The 25,459-nt window shown below is 46.5% G+C and overlaps 1 protein-coding gene across 1 annotated transcript in view; it reads right to left on the bottom strand.

The window, feature by feature from the left end:
• Positions 1 to 1,280: 1,280 nt before the first annotated feature.
• The window catches only part of TDRD9 (tudor domain containing 9), a 102,004-nt gene continuing 77,825 nt past the window's right edge, over positions 1,281 to 25,459 (bottom strand). Inside the window, exons 21-37 of the mRNA XM_077323792.1 lie at positions 25,086 to 25,202; positions 24,090 to 24,197; positions 22,706 to 22,806; positions 22,070 to 22,243; positions 19,614 to 19,725; positions 17,991 to 18,203; positions 15,777 to 15,866; positions 14,632 to 14,892; positions 12,721 to 12,885; positions 12,118 to 12,188; positions 11,044 to 11,153; positions 10,808 to 10,904; positions 10,034 to 10,172; positions 9,003 to 9,121; positions 4,983 to 5,055; positions 2,122 to 2,367; positions 1,281 to 2,004 (exon numbers count right to left, since the gene is read on the bottom strand). Coding sequence (XP_077179907.1) covers positions 2,278 to 2,367; positions 4,983 to 5,055; positions 9,003 to 9,121; positions 10,034 to 10,172; positions 10,808 to 10,904; positions 11,044 to 11,153; positions 12,118 to 12,188; positions 12,721 to 12,885; positions 14,632 to 14,892; positions 15,777 to 15,866; positions 17,991 to 18,203; positions 19,614 to 19,725; positions 22,070 to 22,243; positions 22,706 to 22,806; positions 24,090 to 24,197; positions 25,086 to 25,202 — 2,040 coding nt within the window. The 3' untranslated portion in view covers positions 1,281 to 2,004; positions 2,122 to 2,277. The remainder of the gene's footprint in view (positions 2,005 to 2,121; positions 2,368 to 4,982; positions 5,056 to 9,002; positions 9,122 to 10,033; positions 10,173 to 10,807; positions 10,905 to 11,043; positions 11,154 to 12,117; positions 12,189 to 12,720; positions 12,886 to 14,631; positions 14,893 to 15,776; positions 15,867 to 17,990; positions 18,204 to 19,613; positions 19,726 to 22,069; positions 22,244 to 22,705; positions 22,807 to 24,089; positions 24,198 to 25,085; positions 25,203 to 25,459) is intronic.

The following is a 25,459-nucleotide window of genomic DNA, read 5'->3' as shown; positions in this document are numbered from 1 at the left end:
ACATCTAAGTCTTCACTTGCGAGTGGAATGATGACAGGAGGAGGCAGATGGATCTCCTTGGGAAGAGCGTTCCAAAAAGTTACTTTTTCAGTTTGCCACCCATTTAGCTTCAGATCCTGTGAACCTTGAAGAATCTGAAACAGTTTTTTCTCATTGAAAAACTGAAAATTGCTTTCCAAGATGGTCTATGTTGAACCCAAGTGTGGAAGTGACTCCTCCTGACAAATCTCTTACAAGTGACTTGAAGACACGCTGGTTGAATCCTACAAAGTTCTCTGCAACAATACTTAATATCTAAGAACAAGTCCTTAAGCGAAGTCACCTTGTCTGGAAGTCTGACTCCTTAACCTTAAATGCGAAGAGAAAGATATGCCCTCAAAGTCACATGCAGCTTATGGTTACCCAGCATAGGGTTTCAACGGAAGCTGAGCAGAGATGGTTTACTATTGCCTTCCAATGAGAATCAGCATGGTGTAGCGGTTAAGAGCGGTGGCCTCTAATCTGAAGATCTGCACCTCCACATGCAGCCAGCTGGGTGACCTTGGGCCAGTAGAAGAAGAGTTGGTTTTTATACTCTGCCTGAAATCTCAAAGTGGCATACAATCACCTTCTCTTCCTTTCCCCACGACAGACATTCTGTGAGATATGCAGGGCTGAGAGAACTTCTGACAGGACTGCTCTGTGAGAACAGCTTTATAAGGTCTGTGACGAGCCCAAGGTCACCCAGAAGAAGAGTTGGTTCTTATATGCTGCTTTTCTCTACCCAAAGGAGGCACAAAGCGGCTTACTGTCGCCTTCCCTTTCCTCTCTACACAACAGACACCCTGTGGGGTGGGCGAAGCTGAGAGAACCCCTGATATCACCACTTGGTTAGAACAGTTTTATCAGTGCTGTGGCAAGCCCAAGGTCACCCAGCTGCTGCATGTGGGGGAGTGCAGGATCAAACCCAGATTGCCAGATTAGAAGTCCACACTCCTAACCACTACACCAGCTGGAGGAGTGAGGAATCAAACTCGGCTCATCAGATTAAAAGCTGTCATTTTTAACCGCTACACCATACTGGCGCTTTAACTAAGTCACAGTTCTTTCAGAGCTCTCTCAGCCCCACCTATCTCACTGGGTCTCTGTTTTGGGGGGGAGGAAGGGAAGGCAATTGTAAGCCACCCTTAGACTCCTTCAAGTAGTAAAAATAATAGAAAAACCGCCCAGCTCTTTTCTTTCTGCTTCACAGCCAAATTTATATGTAGATTTTCAACACAAAATCACCAAGAGACAGTATAAATGTTCAATAACTTTATTCTGGATAACAAAACTATAAGTTGTTACCCAGCCAGTAACAAAAGGCAAATAACTGGAACCGGCATACAGTAACCCAAAAGCAAAAAGGAAATATCAACAGCCATACAGAAAGACAAAGGATTAAAACGCAAGCTCCTTAGCTGGAATTATCAGTTTGGTCATTTGAAGAACAGTTAAATGAGCTACCCACAAACAGAATCTTCTGAACTATAGCAAAATATGCTTCTTCCTAAACCTTTAAAGAGAAAAGCAAGGACCAAACTTGGCAAAGTACCAAAGGAGTTAAGATCACCCATGTCTTTCCTCTTTGTTAAAGGGGAGAGAACAGGTATGATTTTGGGCTTCTCAAAGGCAGCATAAGACTTTTCTGGAGGTGCCATTTGCCCCAGGAGAGGTGTACATTTCCCCCTTTCTGGATAAACAGTGCTTCAAGGGGACCAAACAGATCAGGAAAACAGCACAGAACAGCCAAATCCTCTTTCTCCCACGATTACCATCCCTAAGGAATCTCCCTTCCTGAACTGCTATTTAGCAAAGTTTCAAGAGAAGGGAAATGAGACATCAGGAGGACCAGCTTTATTCCCCAAATAATCCCAAATCAGGTTTGATGGACATACTTGGTTTTTAAAGGTCAAACTGATGACAGATGGGAAAAGATACAAACTGAGAACTTTGGATGCATTGCTTAAAACTGGGGTAGTCAACCTGTGGTCCTCCAGATGTTCATGGAATACAATTCCCATGAGCCCCTGCCAGCGTTTGCTGGCAGGGGCTCATGGGAATTGTAGCCCATGAACATCTGGAGGACCACAGGTTGACTACCACTGGCTTAAAACATTTCTCGCATTCCTTTTGCACCTGAACAAAGAGGACAGCGAAAATAGTCAATGTTCTGAACTCACAATACATTTATTAGGCAATATGTTCTGTCCATTTCAATGGGATTTCCTTCCAGGAAGTGTGCTTGGAATCAGAGGCTCAGGCGTTCAACAGAATCAGCTTGTGCAACTGGTAGAGGGACGCATTCTTCTCTCGCACATCCACTTCAGACTGTTCGATGACAAACTTCTTCAGATAACGAAAAAATAAAATTGGAAAGGTGATTAACCAAATCCTAGAGTGTTAAAAGGTCATATCAAGCCATGAACATTTTTTAAGTTCTGAGAAGGAAGGAAAGCCCGTGGGGAAGGAGGATTGGGTTATGGGGAAGAGATCATAGCTTTCTATGAGTGCTCACGGCCTCCTTGAGTCTTTGCTGAAAGGGTTATGGGATACGGTGGCCAGGAGATATTGACCATATAAATAATCAGTCTTCAGAGTCAGTGGAAGAGCCCATGCTCTGGAGGCAGAAGGCTCCAGGTTCAGTCGGGGGCATCTCTGCTTTAAAAGGTTACCTAGTATCAAGGCCAGGACAGAGGAAATAAATATTGAACAAGCTGGAATTACTCAGGACATCTGTTCTTACCCCCCCCCAAAAAAAAGCATGACTGTAGTCAATTGGGATTGTTTTAGAACATGCCTGAAAAATGAGAACTGTTTTCTTTTATTCTTGTATTGCTTGCTACAAGGGTCCCCAGCCTAATGCCCGCGGGTGCCATGGCCCCTGCCAACACCTTTCCTGCCGCTTGTCAAATGTTTTTAGAAAGTGCGAGAGGCTCGATGGGCATTTGCAAAGCAGGATGTCCGACTGGCTGTGTGGATTAAATGCCATCCTGTTAAAGAGTTCCTGCCTGAAATGCTGAAAAGTTACTGTTATGGTTCTGCTTCCTCCCTCTTTCCCAGCGGCAAACAGAAACCCAATTTTCCGATGATCAGTATAATAGCTCATCAAACCCACTGCTCATGGCGCTGCCCCTCCCCTCCGCGCTGCAGCACTGGCCGCTTCAGGCTTCAGTGATCGCTGAAGCGCACCGGAGCACACAACCCTACTCATGGGTGCTTGGCAAGCTGTTCCACTCTAGTATATACTAACCATGCAGTTTGGCAGAATTGGCCTTCTGTGTATGTGTGCTCTCACGCAGCCCGATTTGAGTTCTACAACCTATCCCCCTCACCCCAAATCCTTGCCTTGTAGCTTTGCTGGCTCAGCAGGCAAATGTTCGAGAGCTAGCACGGGGTAGTGGTTAAGAGCAGCGACTTCTAATCTGGAGAACCGGGCTTGACTCCCCAGTCCTCCCGATGCAGCCAGCTGGGTGACCCGAGACCAGTCCCAGTTCCCTTAGGGATGTTCTTGCAGAGCAGTTCTCTCAGAACTCTCTCAGCCCCACCTACCTCATAGGGTATCTACTGTGGAGAGGAAGGGAAGGTGATTGTAGCCGGTTTGAGAGTCCCTCGGGTAGTGAAAAACAGGATATAAAAACCAACTCTTCTTAAAGAGATCACTCACAAATCATATAAATCCATTACAAATAAATGTTGTGCTTTGATAAAATCCACCCTTTCAGTTATTGACTAAGGGGCCCTTAATGTGCTACCTTGCCAGGCCACACTAAAACCCAGATGTCTTGATAGCGGTGGGTAATAAATCAAACCCAGTCTTCTGCACCTGCAGCCGGAGAGCCACAGCCCAGACGCAGCCCAAGAACAGAGTTGCTAGCAGTCCGTTGTCAAGCTGGGTACGAGCCAACAAGGGCAGAAGACAGAGCCTGATCTGAAAGCAAGCCAGGGGTCATGTCTGGGAGTCAGTGCTGGGGTGAGGGAGACACGTGGGGAGTGAACCCAGGTAGTGCTGGGGTTCGTAGAAGGGCCAGAACAAGATGCAGGAACGAGGGCACAGGAGACAGGTTACCAGAAGGAGACTCGCAGATCCATAGAGCAGGGGTAGACAAACTGCAGCCCTCCAGATGTCCATGGACTACAATTCCCAGGAGCCCCTGCCAGCGGTTGCTGGCAGGGGCTCCTGGGAATTGTAGCCCATGGACATCTGGAGGGCCGCAGTTTGACTACCCCTGCCACAGAGCAAGTCGAGGTTGTATCCCAGAAGACAAACCAGAAGAGCTTCGCCATGGCGAGAGAAGAGCCAGGAATCCAAGCGGAAGGGCAGGGAACACTGATTTGCACCTACAAAGAAGCTTAGGTCCTGGCGCCTTTTAAGTACAACCTCTCTGCTATAGTTAACAGCTTCGCGCTGCTTTCAGCTGCACCTGGTCCTCATCAGCAAGAGCGCACTCAGTTGTGCGCCATCTCGTTTGAGCACTCCACCTGCGCGCTGTCAAACTTCCCTGCTGCCACTGCCTCCAGCACCCTGGAGGACCCTCGGGGCTAGACAGTTGCAAGGACACTGGTACTTCCAGCAGTTGAGCCGTGGGTGACTCTCGGCTGGGGCCCGGGAGCCCCAACTCTAGGGGCCTCTGTAGGTCCCAATCCTCCTTGCCGTCTGACTCACTTTCTTCCTCTTTGTCTAGGGGCAGAGCCTTCTTACTGGAAGCTCCTTTGGCCACCTGGATGTCCTTTCCTTTCATCCCTGGTGGCAGGGGCATGAGAGACACAAAAGGCTGTGGATTAGCATTTTTGTGTGTGTGTAAACCTGGTATGGACTGAACAGACTGAGCAATCAGCTGATGTGTGCCATGTGTGAGCGCAGTAAATTCGACCGCTGAACGTGTTCGCAGCTATATTTGCAGCCTCCTTAAATGCGGCATCATGTTATTCTAACGGTCCTTCGTTGTTTTGGCAAATCTTACCTTGCCCCACTCGTATGGCTTTGCGTACCACTGAAGAGGAACTATTTCCCGAGGCTCTGATTTGCAAATCAGGCTGAGGAAGGGGAGGGGGGGGGAATACAAAAACAACGAGTAAGAAATGCACAATACAAGTAATCTCCTTATTCAGAGAACCCATTATAAATGCCAGTGAATGAGACCCAAGTACATTGCATTTCAGCATCAATATTTTCAAGAATCATGGCAGAGGTGTGTGCAGCTTTTCGTCTAGATGCTGGGATTTGGGCTGCATCCATGCATTGCTATGAACTCTGCCCTTTGCCAGAACTAAGAGCAGGTTTTCTGCACTGTTCTTTTTATCACCTGGGTGCCCATGTTGCTTCATCCCCCCCACTTTTCCTCACATTTTGCTCCCTCTTGTATTTCCCTGCACATTTAAACTTGAGGGAAATACACTGATGTAATATCAAAGCATCCATTAGAGGGAGAAGCACATCTGCAGAGAAGAAAACAACAACAAAGCAATATGGGCATACCAGCTGTTGATAAGTTTTCCAACACCAGCAATGAAGATTCAAATTTTGTGAACTACAAATGGGTTCAAGGGGCCTGATTGGCTGGTTTGGCAGGGAGTTATCATGTAGCTGTGGTTTGGATGCTGTGATACAGTTTACTCATGTAACAGGATTAACTTTTGCTTATATATTCCTACTGTTATGGCCAGTTCATAGTCTGACGAAGAGTGAATGCACTCGAAAGCTCACACCTTGAATAAATCTTTGTTGGTCTTAAAGGTGCTACTGGACTCTGATTTTATTCAGCAAGGAAGAGTGCTGAAGGCCTTGGTCGCTATGCCTTCTTGGCCCTCAAGGACCTGGTAGGCCCCTGTGTAAGATGGGATGCTGACCTAGATGGACTGCTGGTCTCATCCAGCAGGGCTCCTCTTAGATGTGAATGGATGCTATCTTGGCTTTTTTTTTTCCCTTGAAGGGAAGGAGGCCTAAACAGCTTTTGGGAATTAACCTGTCAGGAAAAGAGAATGTTCGGATGCCTCACTGTGTCCTTCTTTCTACATTCTTGATCCTGAGGGCTGGTAAAAACCAGTCCTCTCTGCTGGAAATTCTTGCCTAGCATATTCATCTGGACACAAGGAATCCATTTTTTGATCGTAGAATCATAGAGTTGGAAGGGGCCATACAGGCCGTCTAGTCCAACCCCCTGTCCAATCATATTTCGTTTTATTAAGCATAAAGATGACATTGTAAGATTACCTATGTAAACCCATAGGCCTCCTTCACAGGGGCTTGTAGGGCCAAAATGTATCAGGAAGCAGTCTCTGCTTTGAGATCAGATACAAGCACACCCCACACACATTCAATTATTCTTAGCACACTTCAGCTCACATTTGCGGTGCGTGCAGGGAAGAGAGAGCAATTGGTTTAGAAATCATTGGTACATATAAAGATATCTTGCACAGAGCATCAAACCCCTGATCAATCCAGCTCCAAATCAGTCTACTCTGATGAGTTCTTCCTGGGCATCAGGCTCCCGACACCTGACATTGAGAAGCTTTCAAATGGAGACTGCGGGGACTGATAAAGGAGGAGAGGATGGTATGTTCTTGAAGACCAGATTCAGAGATGAAGAAATGGGCTTTCTCCTACCCCCACCCTCAGCGCTTGGAGCAGCTCCATGATCCATATTTGTGCTTTGGGTGTGTGACCCTTCTGACTGTGAACCCGCAACACATATGAAAAGTGGCTGCACTGCAAAATAAGGGATGAGGCTACACAGGGGTGGGCGGTCTGTCGGAAAGCCTCTCTAGTTCGGATTAAACTGCTGGGCTGCCAGTGGCTTAAACTTGCACTATCGTGGCTTTGCTGAGAGAACAATACTGCCCTGACCTTATCTATTCAGGCCATCCGGACCAGGCAATCATTAAGATCCCACTCGACCCCTCGTGCTAATGCTTGTAACAAACCTTGGGATGTACAGGGATGTGCATTAATTCAACTACATATACACATCCTAGCCATATTTAGCATGCTTTGTCATGTTTGACAAGTTGATTCCTATGGACTCCCTGCCTGCCATCGCCTGTCTCCCTAAGTTCTGCAAAATACAGCACAGATAGAATTTAATTCATTCTGTCCAGAGCTGTTTTTCAAAATGCATCCTTTGCTCTTAAGTAGTGGTGACATATGGTAAATACAATTAACTTAAGCAATGCGGAAAAGGACGAGACAGAATTGCCCCGAATGCATGATGATGCATTATGTATTTTGTTTTTCCATCACTCTATTGTGCAAAGTAAAGCCAGTTTGGTGTAGTGGTTAGGAGTGCGGACTTCTAATCTGGTGAGCTATGTTAGATTCTGCGCTCCCCCACATGCAGCCAGCTGGGTGACCCTCGACTAGTCACGGTTCTGTTTGAGCTGTTCTGACCGAGCAGTAATATCAGAGCTCTCTCAGCCTCCCCCACCTCACAGGGTGTCTGTTGTGGGGAGGAAAGGGAAGGTGAATGTAAGCCCCTTTGAGACACATATGGGTAGAGAAAAGCGGCATATAAGAAGCAACTCTTCTTCTTCAGTAATATCAGGGCTACCTCACAGGGTGTCTGTTGTGGGGAGAGGAAAGGGAAAGCGACTGTAAGCCGCTTTGAGACTCCTTCGGGTAGAGAAAAGCGACATATAAGAACCAACTCTTCTTAAAAAAGAAACATACCACTCACAGCATCAGAGTGACTAGCAACATTTGAGATCAAGCTTTTCTTTTAAAGAGTGTCTGTGTCTGAGAGAACCACATCCATTTACTTATTATCCAGACAATAATTCATCAAAAGGGATGATACAGAGACTTGGAGCTTAAAAGATATGGAAGTGACCCCCTGAACACCTCCTGGTGTAGCCTCACTAATCATAGTAGCCTGCCCTTCCAATATGGCTCAGGGTGGGTGATGATATCATTTAAAGCAGTCATGGGGTTAAAAAATATAGACGGTCTCTAATTCCCCCAACATAAAGATCAAGGGGCGTTTCTAGAGTTTATGGAGCAGATTTTTTCTCATCTCCAGTGGTGAGTCCAACATTTCTTGATGGTTATTTGGGGCCTGGTGGAACTGCTCTGTCTTGCGGGCCCCAAAGAGCTGATTCAGAAGAAGAAGAGTTGGTTCTTTTATGCCGCTTTTCCCTACCCAAAGGAGGCTCAAAGCGGTTTACAGTCGCCTTCCCATTCCTCTCCCCACAATAGACACCTTGTGAGGTGGGTGAGACTGAGAGAGCCCTGATATTCCTGCTCGGTCAGAACAGTTTTATCAGTGCCGTAGCGAGCCCAAGGTCACCCATGTGGGGGAGCGTAGAATCGAACCTGGCACGCCAGATTAGAAGTCCGCACTCCTAACCACTACACCTAACACAAAGGTTCCACAGGGCCCTGATCTCTTTTGGCACAGCGTTTTACCAGGCTGGGGCTAGGGCGAAAAAAGCTCTGACCCTGGTCAAGGCCAATTTCATTCCCTTTGGTCTGTGGATGCTGAACAGATGTTCTCATGATCTTAGCATTCTTTGTGGGTCCTGAAGATACGCTGGTCCCAGACCGTTTAGGGCATTGAAGACTAGCACCGAAACCCTGAATCTGATCTGGTCTCCAGTGTGGAGCAATGCAGCTGGGGGAGCACTGGCGTCATCCGTGTCCTTTATCGTGTCCCATTAAGGACTTGTGCTGCTGGATAAAACAGCGGTTCTCAACCTTTTTGGTATTGTTGTTGTTAGGTGCGAAGTCGTTTCCGACCGAACGTGACCCCATGGACAATGATCCTCCAAGGCCTTCCTGGGGGGAATACCAGGGGAAGATATATTCAAAGATCGGTACCCCAAACCCCAGTCTTGTCAATGCCTTCAATGAGTGTATTTGCTTGGCTCAATGAAACTTTTACTAAAATTAGAGTTTATCTCATGGCCTAACAAAAATTCTCACAACCCATAGTCACTAAAGATCGAAATGATTTAATGAATGGGAAAAACACTAAGAAAAGAGAGCTTACCTTAAAAGGTTCTGGCGAGCAGCATTCTGTAAATGAGCAATTCTCTCTTTACCCAAATGTAACAAACCGTTAGGCCCATCACAGGCCAACTTGTTAATAGCCTTCCGTAGGATGTTTACCTGCAAACAGAGAGGAGCTGTGTTTGAGCTATGTTTATGCTCTTTGAGCCAGGATTTTCTTGACAGGTTTCTTGACAGCCGTGGAAGGGTTTCCCAAATGGTTGGAAGTTAATTTTTTAATATATTCTTAAAAGTTGTTAAACATTTATTGGGTGATGTAACTATATATGGTCAATATTGACCCGCCCTCCCCTCTCAAAATAACCAATGAAGGGCCTGGAGGGGTGGGGAAGGGCCACAGGTGGGCGTGTACACTGCTATGCTTTCCCAACCATAACTGAAGGAAGTTTCAGCGGCTTCTCAATAGTAAAAAAGCTGAGAAAGGCCGATGACTGAGCCAAATGGAGAATTTTTAAGAAAGAATGTATTGTCTAACCAGAGTAATAATGGTTAGCGCATCCAAATACAATCCTGTTTCTGCTTTCACTGACTCCACACTGGGCCAGAATTTCCCCCTTCACATGCCACTGGTGGGATATTTTCCAGGTGGCTCTTAAAAAAAAAATCAGTAAGTGTATCACTAATGTGGAAACCACGTTCACTTCTGACACCAGTCATTAGCCACAACTAAGAGGTAGTGTGTTATGGGGATCAGACTAAAATCCAGTAGACTCAGGTTTGAATTCTCTCAGCTTAACCTACCTTGCAGGGTTACTGTGAGTATAAAATCGAGGAAGGGAGATTGATGTGAGCTGCCTTGGGTTCCCAGGGGGGAGAAAGATGAGGTTTACCAGAATTAAATAACTAAATCAATCTGCCCCAGGTGGGCATGTGCAAAACTATGCTTCCCAACCATATTCTGCACAATCGTGCTACCATTTCTGAAAGGCTGAAGAATGTGTCAGGGGTTTGTCAATGGTAAAAAAGTTGGAAAAGGCTGATCCAAAGAATGAATGTGTGTTTTTTAAAAACCTGTGTTATATCATCAGCAGTAATCTGCACATCAAATGAAAGTTCCATGTCATGGTCCGGAAGGACCGGGGTTCCAAGCGCATGGTTCCATCCCAGGCCACAAAGGACACCAGTGTACCTCCTTCTGCTCGCATCAACCCTAAACAAAGCACAGAACGTTTAAAGGTCAAGTGAACAGAAGATTGTTGTTGTTGTTGTTGTTGTTAGTTGCAAAGTCGTGTCCGACCCATCGCGACCCCATGGACAATGATCCTCCAGACCCTCCTGTCCTCTACCATTCCCCGGAGTCCATTTAAGCTTGCACTGACTGCTTCAGTGACTCCATCCAGCCACCTCATTCTCTGTCGTCCCCTTCTTCTTTTGCCCTCGATCGCTCCCAGCATTAGGCTCTTCTCCAGGGAGTCCTTCCTTCTCATGAGGTGGCCAAAGTATTTGAGTTTCATTTTCAGGATCTGGCCTTCTAAGGAGCAGTCAGGGCTGATTGCCTCTAGGACTGACCGGTTTGTTCACCTTGCAGTCCAGAACAGAAGATACATCTACTTTATGAGCAGACAATCTGGACAAACCTGATGCTTAACCATAGGTTAAGGTTTTTTTTCCTAACCAAGGTTAAACATGAGTGGGGGGGGAGAAGAGAGGTGCCCCGTTGCCTCTGGACAAATAGTCTCCTTTGGTAGGTTCAATACTGCTTTTTGGAGCTCAGGAAAGGAAGTTTTGGATGCAATTTATTTGTTGGGTCGATTCGTGGGCTAATGCTTAGAAGGGAGCACATACCTTAGATCTATCACAGGCGCAAACAGAATGCTAAGCAAAGCCGGCAACCCAGGAATACGAGGCATGACGGAGGTCTCCCTCAGCAACATGGTAGACCCTGTGATCAACAAGAACACGTCTCTTTAAGAATGCATCAACCTACAACAGGAAATGAAATTACAGCATAGAAACAAATGAGCGACAGTTTTGTTAATGCACGGTCACAGTTTTTTTAAAACCACTTACGGAATACCTACCTGTTGCGTTTACCGCGATGGACACAGCTACCAGCATTTGCTGAAATGAATCCTCAGGGGCATCATCAACAATCACAGAGTTGATGCTCTCTTTCTCGACCAAGACAGCTCTAGCGGGGGGGGGGGGAGGAATAATAACAACAATGAAGAGGTAGAACTGCTCTCCACCAGGGCCAGGGCTTCTTCGGCCCCGGAATACTCTGCCAAATGTGATCAGGGCCCTGTGGGATCTTAAACTAGCACTCTAGACCTTGAGAACAGGTGTTGGAACAGGCAATGTCTGGGGTACAAAGAAGAAGAAGAGAAGACCATGCAAAGAGTAGCAAGGTGCTTTGATAGGCTACTGAGGTCAGCACCTTCTTTCCTGTCAAGCATTGATCTTTTCTCTGTCTCCAGATTGCTACTGTGAGGACAATATCTCACTTCTTCTTGCAAGTTCTATGCTTAAGTGTTGTTCCCCCTCCTAGCTAATGATGTAGTTATGATCTTATCTCTGTCCTTCCTCTTTACTATCCGGTGCTGTTTAAACACAACTGCTCCACTGTACAGACAGGGTGGCCTTTCAAGGACCAATTATTGCCCCAGGAGAGATTAGCCATTAAGGCCGCTGGGGAAATTAAGTCGTCACTTTTGAAGCTGGCACACAAACCACGAGGATGGCCATTATTTCAGTGCAGGAACCTGCCTTTGTGTGCAAATACCAAGGCTAATTCTGCACATGGAAGATAATGCACTTTCAATGTGCTTTTGCAGCTGGATTTTCCTCTGCAGAACAGGAAAATCTACTTCTAAGGTCCATTGAAGTTGCATTAACCCTTGGATGCAGAATGGGCCCAAGACTCTCCTGTTGAAAGCAAAAAAAAAACCTCCCACTGACTGAGAAGCTCCAGAGACACACGGCAGTCCTTTATATCCAGAAATAATTGCTGGCTGAAAAGAGTGTAGATTTTTGCTGCTGTCGGGCAAAAGCCCCATATTCGAGCTGCATCTTAAGACATCGGGGATGGCCATTCCCAGCAGCAAAACAGGAAAGCCCCATGTTCCCCCACAAGACGCACAACAGCGCTATCCTACCTGAAGCGGGAGATCCTGGTCATGCTGCTGACTTTCAGATTGTACGGATTGAATGGACCGAGCAGAACTGCCTTTGGGAACAAGAGCAAGAGAAGTTGCAAACTAAATCAAATGTGGGGTGGTAGGTGAAATTACTCCAGGCCAGGCAAGATTCTGGAGATACTTGGTGGGGCGATCACCTGGGCATGAAATTGGGGTCACTGTGGGTGGGCAGGTAGTTAGCTGTGAGCTCCTGCATTGTGCAGGAGGTTGGACTAGATGACCCTGGAGGTCCCTTCCAACTCTGTAAGTCTATGATTGTATATATGAATGTACGAATACATACAAATATTAGTACTAAAGCGTAGGGGTCTGTCTGTGGAAAGGCTGAAAGGGGACAGGAGGGCTTCTTCTGACCCACTATCCCTTGTAGGAAAATTGGTCTTTGTGTATTTTTTTTTTTAAACTGTCCTTCTGTAAGTCATTTAAACTGGATTCAATCACAGATGGTTCCCGATCACTCCGTCAACAGTCGGGAAATATCCTCGTCATCAGGAGGGAGACCGATTCGCTTCGGACATGGTTCTGAAAACGAAAAACGAAGTCATACCCCTCTCAACTCACCTTGCAGTTGGGCGACCCCAGCCTATTGATGGTGCAGCCGTCCAGCAACGCTTTGATCAGGCGCTCCTCTTCTTCCTCTCTCGAGTTAGTCTCCGCAGCCGCAATGCTCTTCCCCTTGTTCGCATCCGGGTTTGCAAACAGCTGCTTGAGAGTTTCGTTGCTTAACTAACAACAGGCACAGGTGGGAAGAGAAAGAATGCTGAAGTTTTCCCCCTTTGTGGGGAAACTGAGGGCATCCTGAAAGGCGTCTAACGTGCTCTGGGTCCCTAGAGAAGGGGCAGTCAACCTGTGGTCCTCCAGCAACAAACGTAGGAGAGGAGAGTCACAAATGAACTACTTCTTTACACAGAGTGATTAAAACAGGGATTCCCAACCAGGGGTCCACTGGAGCTTTAGAGGGGCCAATGTCCTTTCCCTTCCTGCCTTGATGGACTTGGCCACAAGCTGGGGAACCAGCTACTTTCATTCTACCACTCCCCTCTCCAGAGCATGAGTGTTCTTTTGTGGCTTATGTGCATAAGAAGGGTGAAGCCTGCATAACTACTTTTGCCTTAAATCACCTGCTGCCTCTTCTTCCCCAGTCCTCCTCGAGTCTGCCTGTTAAAGTGGATGGTGATGTCAATTCCAGTGGCATATCACTTCAAGGAGCGGTGGGAGTGTGTGACACGGAGGTGTGGCCAGCTGACATCACTTGAAATCTGAAAAATTATTTCAGGGGCTCCACCAGGGTAGATTGCTTTAGGATGCTTTGGGCTGATCCTGCGTTGAGCAGGGGGTTGGACTAGATGGCCTGTATGGCCCCTTCCAACTCTATGATTCTATAGGTTGAAAAAGACTGGATTAAAAATGTGGAATTTGCTGCAAGGAGATGTGGTGGGGGCCGCAGGAATGAACAGCTTTAAAAGGGGATTAGAAAGCTTAATGCAGGTTAAGTCTGTCAATGGCTTCTAGTCATAGTCACTGAAGGGAACCTCCACATTCAGAGGTTCTGAATCCAAGTGGCAGGAGGCAAGATCAAGGAAAGGCCTCGGCCTCTATGCCTTGTCATGGACCTTCCAGGTTAGCCACTGTGTGAGATAGGATGTTGGATCACATGGACCATTGATCTAATCCAGCAGGGCTCTTCTTATGTTCATTTGATTTCAACCTCCATGCCCTGTTGTTTAGTCTGATCCAGAAGGGTTCTTTTGATATTCTTCTGAAGGCTTCAGCCTCTATGCCCTATCGTTGGACCTCCAGAGGTTGGTCACTGTATGAATTAAAGTCCTGGACTAGACGGACCACCGGTCTGATCAAGCCAGGTTCTTATGTTCATATGAAAGCCTCGGCCTCTATGCTGTTGTTGGACCTCAGGGGAACTGGTGGGCCACTGTGTGAGACAGCATTCTGGACTAGATGGAACATTGATCTGATCCAATAGTCCTCTTCTTATGTTCTTAAATTAACCAATGCTCTGGACCTGTTTGCATTGTTGCACTGTTGTACTGTTTATATTGTTTATACTGTTATATTGTTATATGGTTACAACTATTAGTATTATTATTGTAAGGTATTCAGTTGTTTATAGACTGTTTTATTTATTGTTCTTTGTTCCTATCTAAACTGCCCTGAGCCTTCGGGGAGGGCGGTATAAATGAATGAATGAATGAATGAATGAATGAATGAATGAATGAATGAATGGCAATGCGTTGCTGTGACCCGTAAAAGGTACATCTGCCAGTCCATCAATACAGAGCAGGAAGGAACCCAGACCCAACTCACCAATAAAGGCATTCTATCGTTTGGCCCTACAAAACCCAGCCTGCTTTTCCTTTGCTCCTTCCCCCTTCCAGTTCTACATTCTACATTAAATAATAATTTGTTAGAAAAACACTCCAAGATTTAGCATAACTTAAAGAATGTAAGGCATACTTTTGATTCATAGGAGTCTTCTGACAACTCTGCATAGCATTCTTGAATCAGTACGTCTCGGATATTCACTACATCCATAATCCCAGAATGCCGGTATATATCCACGTGCAAGACACTGTGCACAATTGAAAAGACCTTCACTGTCAGGGCACAGTGATGGACCAACGAAGCAAACCTCTGGCTCGCTGCATAGCTCCACTGCTCTCCGCAGACTAGAGACTGCGCAGAAGGCCGCATTCTGCGCACCTTAAATTCTAAAGCCTAGTATGCACAAAAGAACAAAAATGTTTAATTTCTTCCCCCCCACATCCCCCTGTGGAAATGGAAAAGAAATTCAATTTGAAAGATTAACAGGCTTGCTTCCCCCCCCCCCCCACTCAGGCTTTCAACAGAATTCATCGATTGTAAAATTGTATTTAATGAAATAAGCCACTTTTTAACCAAAGTGCCACAAGTATATTATTATTATTATTATTATTATTATTATTATATTTTGATTTATTTCCCGCCTCTCCCAGTGGGTTACACAATAAAACTCCACAATAAAACAATGTCCCCATTAAAACTATATATAACCTGGCAGTGAAAAAATTTCCCTATCCCCTAACCACTAACAACTGTTAATCGGTGCGCCATGGGGGTACAAAAAAAAAGATAAACATGTAAAACAGCAGCACAGAGAAAACAAAACATAACTAATTTCAAAATAAAGCCAAATGAAGAAGTGGTAGCACCAACAATAAAGCCTATTTCAGATTTCTACAGTCCAAGCCCTGTTCCAGGGGTGGCCAAACTGCGGCTCTCCAGATGTCCATGGACTACAATTCCCATGAGCCCCAGCCAGCAGAGACATCTGGAGATCCACAGTTTGGCCACCCTTGTCCTAGTACATTGCTTACTGCATGTCCCATCCTGTAGTGTAGATCAGTTTTCATAACCAGGGACCAGTCAACGCTTGACAATTTTACTGAGGCCCGGGGGGGGGGGTAGTCTTTGCAGAGGGACATCACTGCCAGAGCCCCTGCTCCACTTGCTTTCCTGCTGGCGCCCCTGTCTTCCCACCGCCCATGACTTCCCATGAACTGGAAGGCGGGCCTTTCCATCTGCAATTAAATTTCAGTACAAAGGGAAAAGAAAAACGTGACCTGGAAAGGAAGCTCTCGAAGGTGGTCTGGAGTTTCCCGCAGCTGGTGCAGCATCACTTTGGATCTATTGCCATAGTCTACGTAGAAAACCTGGCCAATAAGGCGAGAGCAGTTAAAAGACTGATGTTTCTTTCTAAGCACAAAAGGAAATGGGCAGGGGGCAAATGCAAGACATTTACTTATCGTTAAGTGCTGTCAAGTCACAACTCACTTAAAGTAACCCCCCCCCCAGATTTTCAGAGCAAGAGGTGAGCACACAGGTTTTTCATTGTCTTCCTCTGCATAGCATCCCATCCAAGATCTAACCGTGGGTGAATCTTACTTATCTTCCAAGCTCTCACAAGCTCAGTCCAGCCTTGGCTGTTCAGGCTGCTGCAAGCCTCCCACTTATGAGCCTGTTAAACATTTCAACTAGGAGGCAACAACAGGTGAAGGCATTTGACTCTATGCTGACTGGCTAGTTACAACACCAGCAGCTAGCATACAGGCAGAGAGTCCCCTACGGCAGTGGTCCCCAACCTTTTTATCACTGGGGACCGGTCAACGCTTGACAATTTTACTCAGGCCACTGGAGGGGGGGGGAGTCTTCTGCCAAGGCACAACACTGGGGCTGCCTGAGCCCCTGTTCCACTTGCTTTCCCACTGGCGCCCCCTGACTTCCCACAGAAGAAGAAGAGTTGGTTCTTATATGCCGCTTTTCTCTACCCAAAGGAGTCTCAAAGCGGCTTACATTCTCCTTCCCTTTCCTCTCCCCACAACAGACACCCTGTGGGGTGGGTGAGGCTGAGAGAGCCCTGATATCACTGCTTGGTCAGAACAGCTTTATCAGTGCCATAGTGAACCCAAGGTCTCCCAGCTGGCTGCATGTGGGGGAGTGCAGAATTGAACCCAGCATGCCAGATTAGAAGTCTGCACTCCTAACCACTACACCAAACTGGCTCTCAGCGGCATAGAGGGAGCTGTGGGGGTTTGGGATCGGTGGGATGAGGCAGCCATTATCCTCTCCCTCGGTGACACCTTTAAGATGTCAGCAGAGTGCCAGGCAGGCTGTTTGGCAGTGCTACCACCATGTGGGCTGGAGTGGTCCCAGCAGGCGTTCCCGCATTAGGAAAGTCAGGCGCTCCACCCTCCCTCTGTGGCACCTTTTAGATGGCCACAGAGTGCTGGGCAGGCTGCTTGGCAGCGCTGCCGTGTGGGCCGGAATGGTCGCAGTGGGAGTTTCAGCATAAGGGGAAGTCAGGTGTGTTAGGGAAAGTCGGGCAGCGAGGAGGCAGAGGCAGCACTGTGTGGGCATGGCTGGAAGCTCGGTGGCCACCACCTGCAACGTGTCCTGTGGATCAGCTCCAGCAGCCAAGCACGCCTGTGAGGTGAGGGGTGAGCAGGTGGCGAGGGAGGGCGGGAGCTGTAGGCGACGGGCCAATCAGGTGCAGCCAGCCGCACCCTGATTGGGCCTATTCAAACTCGGACACCCCGGACTTGCTCCACCTCCAAGCTGGTTTCACAAATATTAAGAGGAACCACGGATAAGATAAGAGGAACCATGGATAAGATAAGTTATTTTTGGACTTTATAATGGAAATCTGGTTTTAGATTGTATGTAATTTTAAATGTGTTGCAATCTGCCTGAGACAGGGCGAAATAGATGCACAAAGAATCAATAAACAAACAACCCTTTTAGGATCAGAAATATATTACACATGGAGAGGGGGCTTCAACTAGGGTTGAGCGCTTCGGACACCAAAGCGCCCAACCCTAGCTTCAACCCTCCCCCCTGCTACTGTTTTACAACCAAAAATGGTCCTTGGAGGACAGTATTGGGGAAACCCATGTGCTTGTGGGTTTACTTGTGGGTTGGGCAGACACTATAGACCCTCCCTCAGTTTTCAGCTGTCATCCTGATCCTAATCATGCACCACACATCCTGGAATTTAGGAGAACCTGCAACTTACGTGTTACATCTGGCAAGGGGTAGCAGGGAAACACGGACACAACCTGTGTATGCCACCGTGTGGGAAGAAAAGGCATTCTCTAAGATATCTCTCAGAGATATTTTGATAATGGTGGAATTCATGCGATGCAGTGTATTGGCAGATCTACTTCTTCTTTATAAGTTTAATGATTTGATTGTACGTCGTATTTATTGTATTTTAAGAATACAGATTAATTTAAAAAACAAGCAACAACACACTCTACCATCAGGAATGAAAATGATACCTCGACATCCTCCCCAGACACATACAGGATCTGGGCTCTGTAGTATTTTTCGTTTTCCCAGTCTGTAAACGGTGCCATGCAAACCAGGTCCGGATAGGGACGGATCGACAGAGGCTTTAGGTCTAGCTGGTTGATCTCGGTAGACAGATTTTTCAATAAAGTAATATTTTTTTCATCGATTCTGTAACCCCAGAAGTGTCCAACCTCCACCACCTGAAAGATACATAAAATATTTTGTAATAATACAACTTTTGTAACTTTAAATTGCCAGAAATGCACAAACCCAGACAAAGTCAACAAAAGAACAAAGAACCTGGCAGGATTCAAGACACAGCTCCAGTATGCCTCTGGTCAAGTTGACATATAGCCTCCCCACTTTGGAAGGGAACCTCCCCATTTTCCCAGGCACATTGGTAACACCCAGGTGTGAAACCCATCCATCGGACTCCAAGCCTTCAAGAACTTAGTCATGCAGATAACCTCCTCTCAACTTCTCTAGCTGCTCTGGACATGAAAGTGAAATTAAACAACCCCTTACATAGCAATCCCACGATCACCAAATGCTTGTTTCACTCCTGCAGAGAACACAGAAATACAAATCATGCATACAGTGAAACCATGGCAGGGCCCAAACGCCAACCAGACATTAACCTGTGCTGTAGTGAATAAAGTCCTTTTTTCTTTTTAAGAAAGCAGACTGTGCCCAAAGTGTCCCCCTGAAGCTCACTCATGCATGTAGGAGAGAGGACCTCTCTGCCTATACATAGAAAGCCTTTTTATTGTTATTAATTAACAGAATCACAGAGTTGGAAGGGACCTCCAGGGTCATCCAGTCAACTCTGAGGAATGCAGGAAATTCACAGCTATGTTCCCACCCACAGTGACCCCAATTCCATGCACAGATGATACCCTGTCTCGGGTGACCAGTTCCCAAACTGCTGGTAAATTAGCCAGGTCAATTTCAGTTTGGTGGTTGCAGAACCAAAGACCAGTGGACCAGGGGTAGGAAGTGGTCCTGTCTCAGACCCACACTTCCCTCTGCACTAACAGGACTGTATCATGAGAAACATCACCACAAAATGGCTGTCAGGTTTGGTGGGACCACTCACAAAATGGCTGCAAATGGAGGGCAATTATGAGAATTTGGGAAGACTGAAGCCAACTATAAGGAAATAATTATCTATGGAAAGAAACAAGAAGGCACCAGGAAACACCACAGCAGACATATTGGGGGCTACTGGTGCCATGTTGGTGATCAATGATCTAAACCAGGGATAGTCAACCTGTAGTCCTCCAGATGTTAATGGACTACAATTCCCATGAGCCCCTGCCAGCAAATGCTGGCAGGGGCTCATGGGAATTGTAGTCCATTAACATCTGGAGGACCACAGGTTGACTACCCCTGATCTAAACAATTCCAATGAGCCTCGGCCAGCATGCTGAAAGGGGATCATGGGAATTGTAGTCCATGGACATCTGGAGAGACACAGTCTGGCCACCCCTGATCTAGACAGTTTGGGGTCAGACCCATTCCCAGATGCCGAAGCCCAAACCTCCCATTGTTAGAATACCCCACTGCCACTCTCTGCAGTGGTATAGTTTCTAGTATAAGGACATCCCTACCTCTGTAACATTGATTGACAGATCAAGGCTTGTAATGGTCCGCAGTTTTTCGGAAGCACTGCAGAACTTTTGCACAGGAGCCACCGTATGCTTCTGAAAGTCCACCTTCACACTATACAAGGAAAAACAAATGCAGAACTGGTGAGCCAACAGCACAGAAGCTTCTTTCCAACTCAAGACGTTTTAATAACCCTCTTTTCTCTATCCGAAGGAGTCTCAAAGCAGCCTACTAACACCCTTCTTTCCCCTCCCCATGACAGGCAACTTGTGAGTTGGCGGGGCTGAGAGAACTGGGACTGGCCCAGGGTCACCCAGAAGACTTCCTGTGGAAGAGGAGCAGGGAATCAACCCTAGTTCTCCAGATTAGAGTCCACTGCTCTTAGCCACTATGCTGTGCTGGCTTTAAAAGCATTCTAGCATGATCCCATCTGGCTATCGTTTAAAGGAGACAACTGTTCACCATTACATCATTGCAGAAGGCAAAAATCATTTGAGAACAAGGGGAGAAAAAAACATTATTGATCTTTGGAATCATAGAATCATAGAGTTGGAAGGGGCCACACAGGCCATCTAGTCCAACCCCCTGCTCAATGCAGGATCAGCCCAAAGCATCCTAAAGCATCCAAGAACAGTGTGTATCCAACCTTTGCTTGAAGACTTCCAGTGAGGGGGCGCTCACCACCTCCTTAGGCAGCCTATTCCACTGCTGAACTACTCTGACTGTGAAAATTTTTTTCCTGATATCTAGCCTATATCGTTGTACTTGAAGTTTAAACCCATTACTGCGTGTCCTCTCCTCTGCAGCCAACAGAAACAGCATCCTGCCCTCCTCCAAGTGACAACCTTTCAAATACTTAAAAAGAGGGCTATCATGTCCCCTCTCAACCTCCTTTTCTCTGTTCCACCTGCTACGTGAATATCATGGGGGGGGGGGGAAGACAAATATATTTATATGGAGAGTCAGCTTGATATATAGTGATCAGAATGCTGAACTAGCACCTGGGGCACTCAGGTTCAAATACCAATCTGCCACAAAATCTCATTGGCCAACCATTCTCTCTCAGCCTAAACTCCTCACACGGTTTCAACTACAAGGGCAAAAGGGAGACGGAAATAACAATGTTGTATGCTGCTTTTGAGCCCCCCTGAGGAGGAAAACAGTAGCAAGTTTACACAGAATTTGCACAGAATTTGCTTTCTCTCATTTTGGACATCCATGTTATTTGTAAATGTCTTTTTCAATTACATTTTTAAAAGCAACAGTGCGTATTCTGTTGACTGCCTTGTTCCAGGCATCCACACTGCTCTTTCAGCTTTCACAACTTTACCCCCAGCTAGTCAGTTCCTACCACAAAGCGAGATTCCTTTGCTCTTCTTTTCTTATGGGCCTTAGAAGAAAAAGAAGAAGAAGAAGAAGAAGAAGAAGAAGAAGAAGAAGAGTTGGTTCTTATATGCCGCTTTTCTCTCCCGAAGGAGGCTCAAAGCGGCTTACAGTCGCCTTCCCTTTCCTCTCCCCACAACAGGCACCCTGTGAGGTGGGTGAGGCTGAGAGAGCCCTGATATCACTGCTCGGTCAGAACAGTTTTATCAGTGCTGTGGCAAGCCCAAGGTCACCCAGCTGGCTGCATGTGGGGGAGTGCAGAATCGAACCCAGCATGCCAGATTAGAAGTCCGCACTCCTAACCACTACACCAAACTGGCTCTCCTAGTAGAATAGGAAGTGGGCTCCGCAGCAAATACTATGGACTTTTTGTTGTTTGTTTTATTTCTATTGCTTCTAGGGGTGGGATGGGGTGTTCTGTGACATATGACTTTAGCTCCCTCTAGTGGTTGATGCAATATTACATTGCTTTAAAACCGGCATATCTCCCTGCAGGCTTTTATGCAGGAAACAACACTAGCGCTCAAGTGTGGAAAGTGAGAATGCAGAAAAGTCTTCTCTAGCACACATGGAACTCCCTCGCAGAATCCGACCTTACGTTTCACTTCATGTGCTGGATGTGTGATTCAAGCAATCAAATCTTTTTTCAAAGATTTGTCTTGGCATTTGCGTATTGTGCAATGCCACTGAAGCATAATTCAGTGCTCAGAGCACACTCCGCTTTCATTTTCTCACCAAAGACTGTTTCTAGTCATTCCTACCATAGCCTGAAAGAGCACAGACATGGACCATGCCTGACAAAAACCTCCAAAGCCACACGGTGGGCTGAAAAAGATTTTCAGTGGGCAGCGCTCCAACTCTGCGCTTAACTCCATAAACCAGCAGAATAAATAATGTAAACTAAGGAGCTATGAGCACATTTTTCATTCATTTGCAACACTGGCTCCAAAATCCAGCCTTGCCTTCGGAATCCCCCCCCCCCGCCGCCAGCTAAGAGTAGTGCAGTAACCACAACTAAAACTGACACACAAATCACTGCCCATTCTTTAGAGAATCCAACCCATCTGCATCATACCGTGTGTCCCGCACTATCACACTTATTCCCGTGTCCATGTTCTCTTCAATCTCTTCTGGCAAATGTACATTAAGTTCAAATTTATTCCGCAGTTGTGACATCTTCAGGCCCATATACACAGCAGGAAGTGTCTTAAAGCGTTCTGTTGGATTCCGGGAAAACTCCACAAAAGCTCTGTTTTAAAAGAATTTCGGAGGGATGTGACCAGAACTGACAAAATTGTGACAGTCCCCATCATGCTTCTAGAAAGAAGTATAATTCCAAAATTGAAACGCAGCTTGGAAAATTTCAGGACTTTTCACTTTAGAACATCACGCCGTAATTATCAGAAATGTCAAATTCGTAAGCAAAGACTAGCGTATAACTGCTTGTAATTGTCAAATAATATAGTCATCTTCAGGTATTTATTGATACGTTTCTAAGTACTCCACGAAGAATCAAAGGTGGCCTATCCAAAACATTATAAAACAGCCCAGAAGCATCACTAATCAACTTTAACATAGATGCCAGCACTCTAAAACTGAAGAACAGGAACAACGAATTGGCAGTATGATAAATCTTCTCAAACCAGCAAGCCACCAAACCTGAACACATTCATGTACAGTCAATCTTAGAAGACACTAAAAATTGACCTACTTTGTTCCATCATAAGAAATAGATTTCACTTGGCCACATTGTCTAAACATCGACTGCAGTTGTTTATAGTACAGGAAGCCGTAAGGGGGCATGCTCTTTAACTGTTTAAAACAACAAAACAAAAGGACGATCAATGAGTACAATGTTGTCATTTCAAAGCACATGAATCTCTGAGCATGTCAATATATACAAAGCCTTAGAAACTCACTGTTTAACTGACCACGGAAAGTGGTAATAAAAACTTCGGATAAGCTATGGAAAATCCAACTCTTCCCTTCCCTATGTGGGAACTTCTGACTCCCTGGCTCACAATCTATTATCACCCAAGGCTGATTCAGATTTACAGAAGCCATGTTCCCCCTTGCCCCCCTTAATCAGATGCATTCTGGGAATTTAATTTCCATGCACCAACCTAAGCCAGGTTGCTGAGTGCCTGAAAGAGGAGTTCCCAGCATGGAACTCCAGGGACATTGCTGAGAGAGCTCTTACAGGACTGCTCTGTGAGAACAGCACTATCAGGGCTGTGATGGGCCCAAGGTCACACAGATGGGTGTATGTGAAGGAGCGGGGAATCCAACCCAGCTCGCTAAGTTAGAAGCTGCTGCTCTTAACCACTCCACCATGCCGGCCCCTAAAAAGGTCACAGCACACTTGTGTCATTTGTAATGCCCCATGGTCTTTGACATGCTCCCAGGAAATTGGGATGTACAGCTCACGAAGTCACATAAAACTGCCTTATACTGAATCAGACTGCCTTATACTGAATCAGTTCACCAATGTGAACATTTGTCTAGTCCATGGTTTTTTCAACCTGAATTTTGTGAAACCCTGGCGTTTCTTGACAGCCCTGGGTTTCCTGAATGTGTGGAAGTTAGTTTTTTTATGTATCTTTAAAATTTGTTAAACATTTATGGGATGATGTGAATATACATGGTTGTTTCAACCCGCTCTCTCTCTCAAAATGGCCAGTGATGGGCCTGGAGGGTGTGGGGAGGGGCGTGGCTGGGCGTGTACACAGCTATCCTTCCCAACCATATTCCGTGTGATTTTGCCAATTCTGGGGTTCTTTGAAGCCTTATGAATGTTTCACGGGTTTCTCAATGGTAAGAAAGTTGAGAAAGGTGGGTCTACTCAGATTGGCAGCAGCACTCAAGGGTCTCAGGCAGGTCTTTGGCATCTCCAGCTGCCTGGCCCTTTTAACTGGACATGCCAGGGATTGAACCTGGGCCCTTCTGCATGCCAAGCAGAGGCTCTTCCACTGAGCCACAGCCCTTCTTGCTCACGTGAGGCATATTGTATATTTTGGCTCTGAAGCACAAAAAAGTGCAAGCCATAGCGGTGGTTATCACCTGCAGACTGGGCGGTCCGAACGAAATTCACCTACCAGAACTGTTGTTTTGGGATCTTTGCCCGACAGCTGCCTTGCGGCAATTTCTTCATCATGTTGCCCCAAACAAAAATAATTTGGGTAGAAAGCACCAGCCATTACGACCTGAAGAACCAGAGAGAGCAAAGCACAGGAGTTACAATTCTCTCATGGAGACCCACATTCTCCACTGTGGGGCTGTACTAGTGATTGTGAATCACCTGAGCCAACTGCAGAATTCTTCAAACAGGAAGGCAGCATATAAATCAATTAAATAAATATGACACCAACCAGATGATCCCACATTAGTCCCACACTGTTTTGTGACTCTCTCAGGCGCCCTTTTATGGGGATTCTATCGTGTGGTATTGATGTTACCCACCACGAGCCACCGTGTGGGAGTGGCGGGCTACAAATTTAATAATCTTAACACAGCCTGCGGCGCCGCGGGCACCGCGGACTAAATAAAACAGTAAGGCCTTGGGAGGCAGGATGTGTCCGGGATGAGGAAGGGTGTCGATTGGCCCCTTCCTCCGGACAGACTATTGGAGAGACCAATCGGCAGGCACGAAGCGCCTGTCGATTGGTCCCTCCGATTCCCCGCTGGAGCAACTGCGTGGGTGGGTGGGAGCGTGTCCCTTACCCTTCCCCCTTCTCCCCTTTCAAAGCCCATTTTTACAAATGGGCTTTGAAACTAGTAAATAAATAAAATATATCCCCCTGTATTGCTATGGCCCACATAAGGCAACAATGATAGAAATGATACCGTGCTTTGCCTTATTTCCCTAATTGTGATGGGGCTTTGCACACCAGACCCAGGATGAAAAGAAAAGGTGACCTTTTCAAAGTTCTTGTATCTTTAATTGCAGAAACCGCATGGACAACAAATGCTCATTAAATTGACATAAAAGCTATCTGTACGACTGTTAAAGTTCTTGTTTTGTTAAATTGCCAAGTCCGGTAGACAGTGGTCTTCTGTAAGTTGCACTCCACACGTGCAAGTTCACCTGATACCTGCAGAATGAAGCGCTGCTTATACACGTAGTCACGATCCATGGCAGGGGGCTGTGGGTTCACGTTCATGTTGAATTCGCTGACCCTCTTTTTCAACTCCTCGTACAGCTCAGCCACCTAAAAGAAGTTTTTCACTCAAACACCAGCTCCACCTTGGGGGAGATCTGGCAGCTGTTGGGGGCCCCTAAGGGCAAGACCATCTTCCCCGCCCATCCCATCGCCCGGAATGCCTTCCCTGCCCAGAGAGGCAAAAGTCCGGAGCTGGCGAGGAAGATCAGCAGGAAGACGTCGCTGGCTGCCTACTTGAAGCCGCAGCACATTAAGTGGAAAATGGCCAACAAGTATCCAGGCTCTGCAGGAGAGGGAGGCCTGCA

Source organism: Paroedura picta, chromosome 2, assembly GCF_049243985.1.
Source record: "Paroedura picta isolate Pp20150507F chromosome 2, Ppicta_v3.0, whole genome shotgun sequence".
In the NCBI taxonomy this organism is placed as follows: Eukaryota; Metazoa; Chordata; class Lepidosauria; order Squamata; family Gekkonidae; genus Paroedura; species Paroedura picta.
Note: the sequence above shows the minus strand (reverse complement) of the source record. Positions and strands in the feature narration are given on the sequence as shown.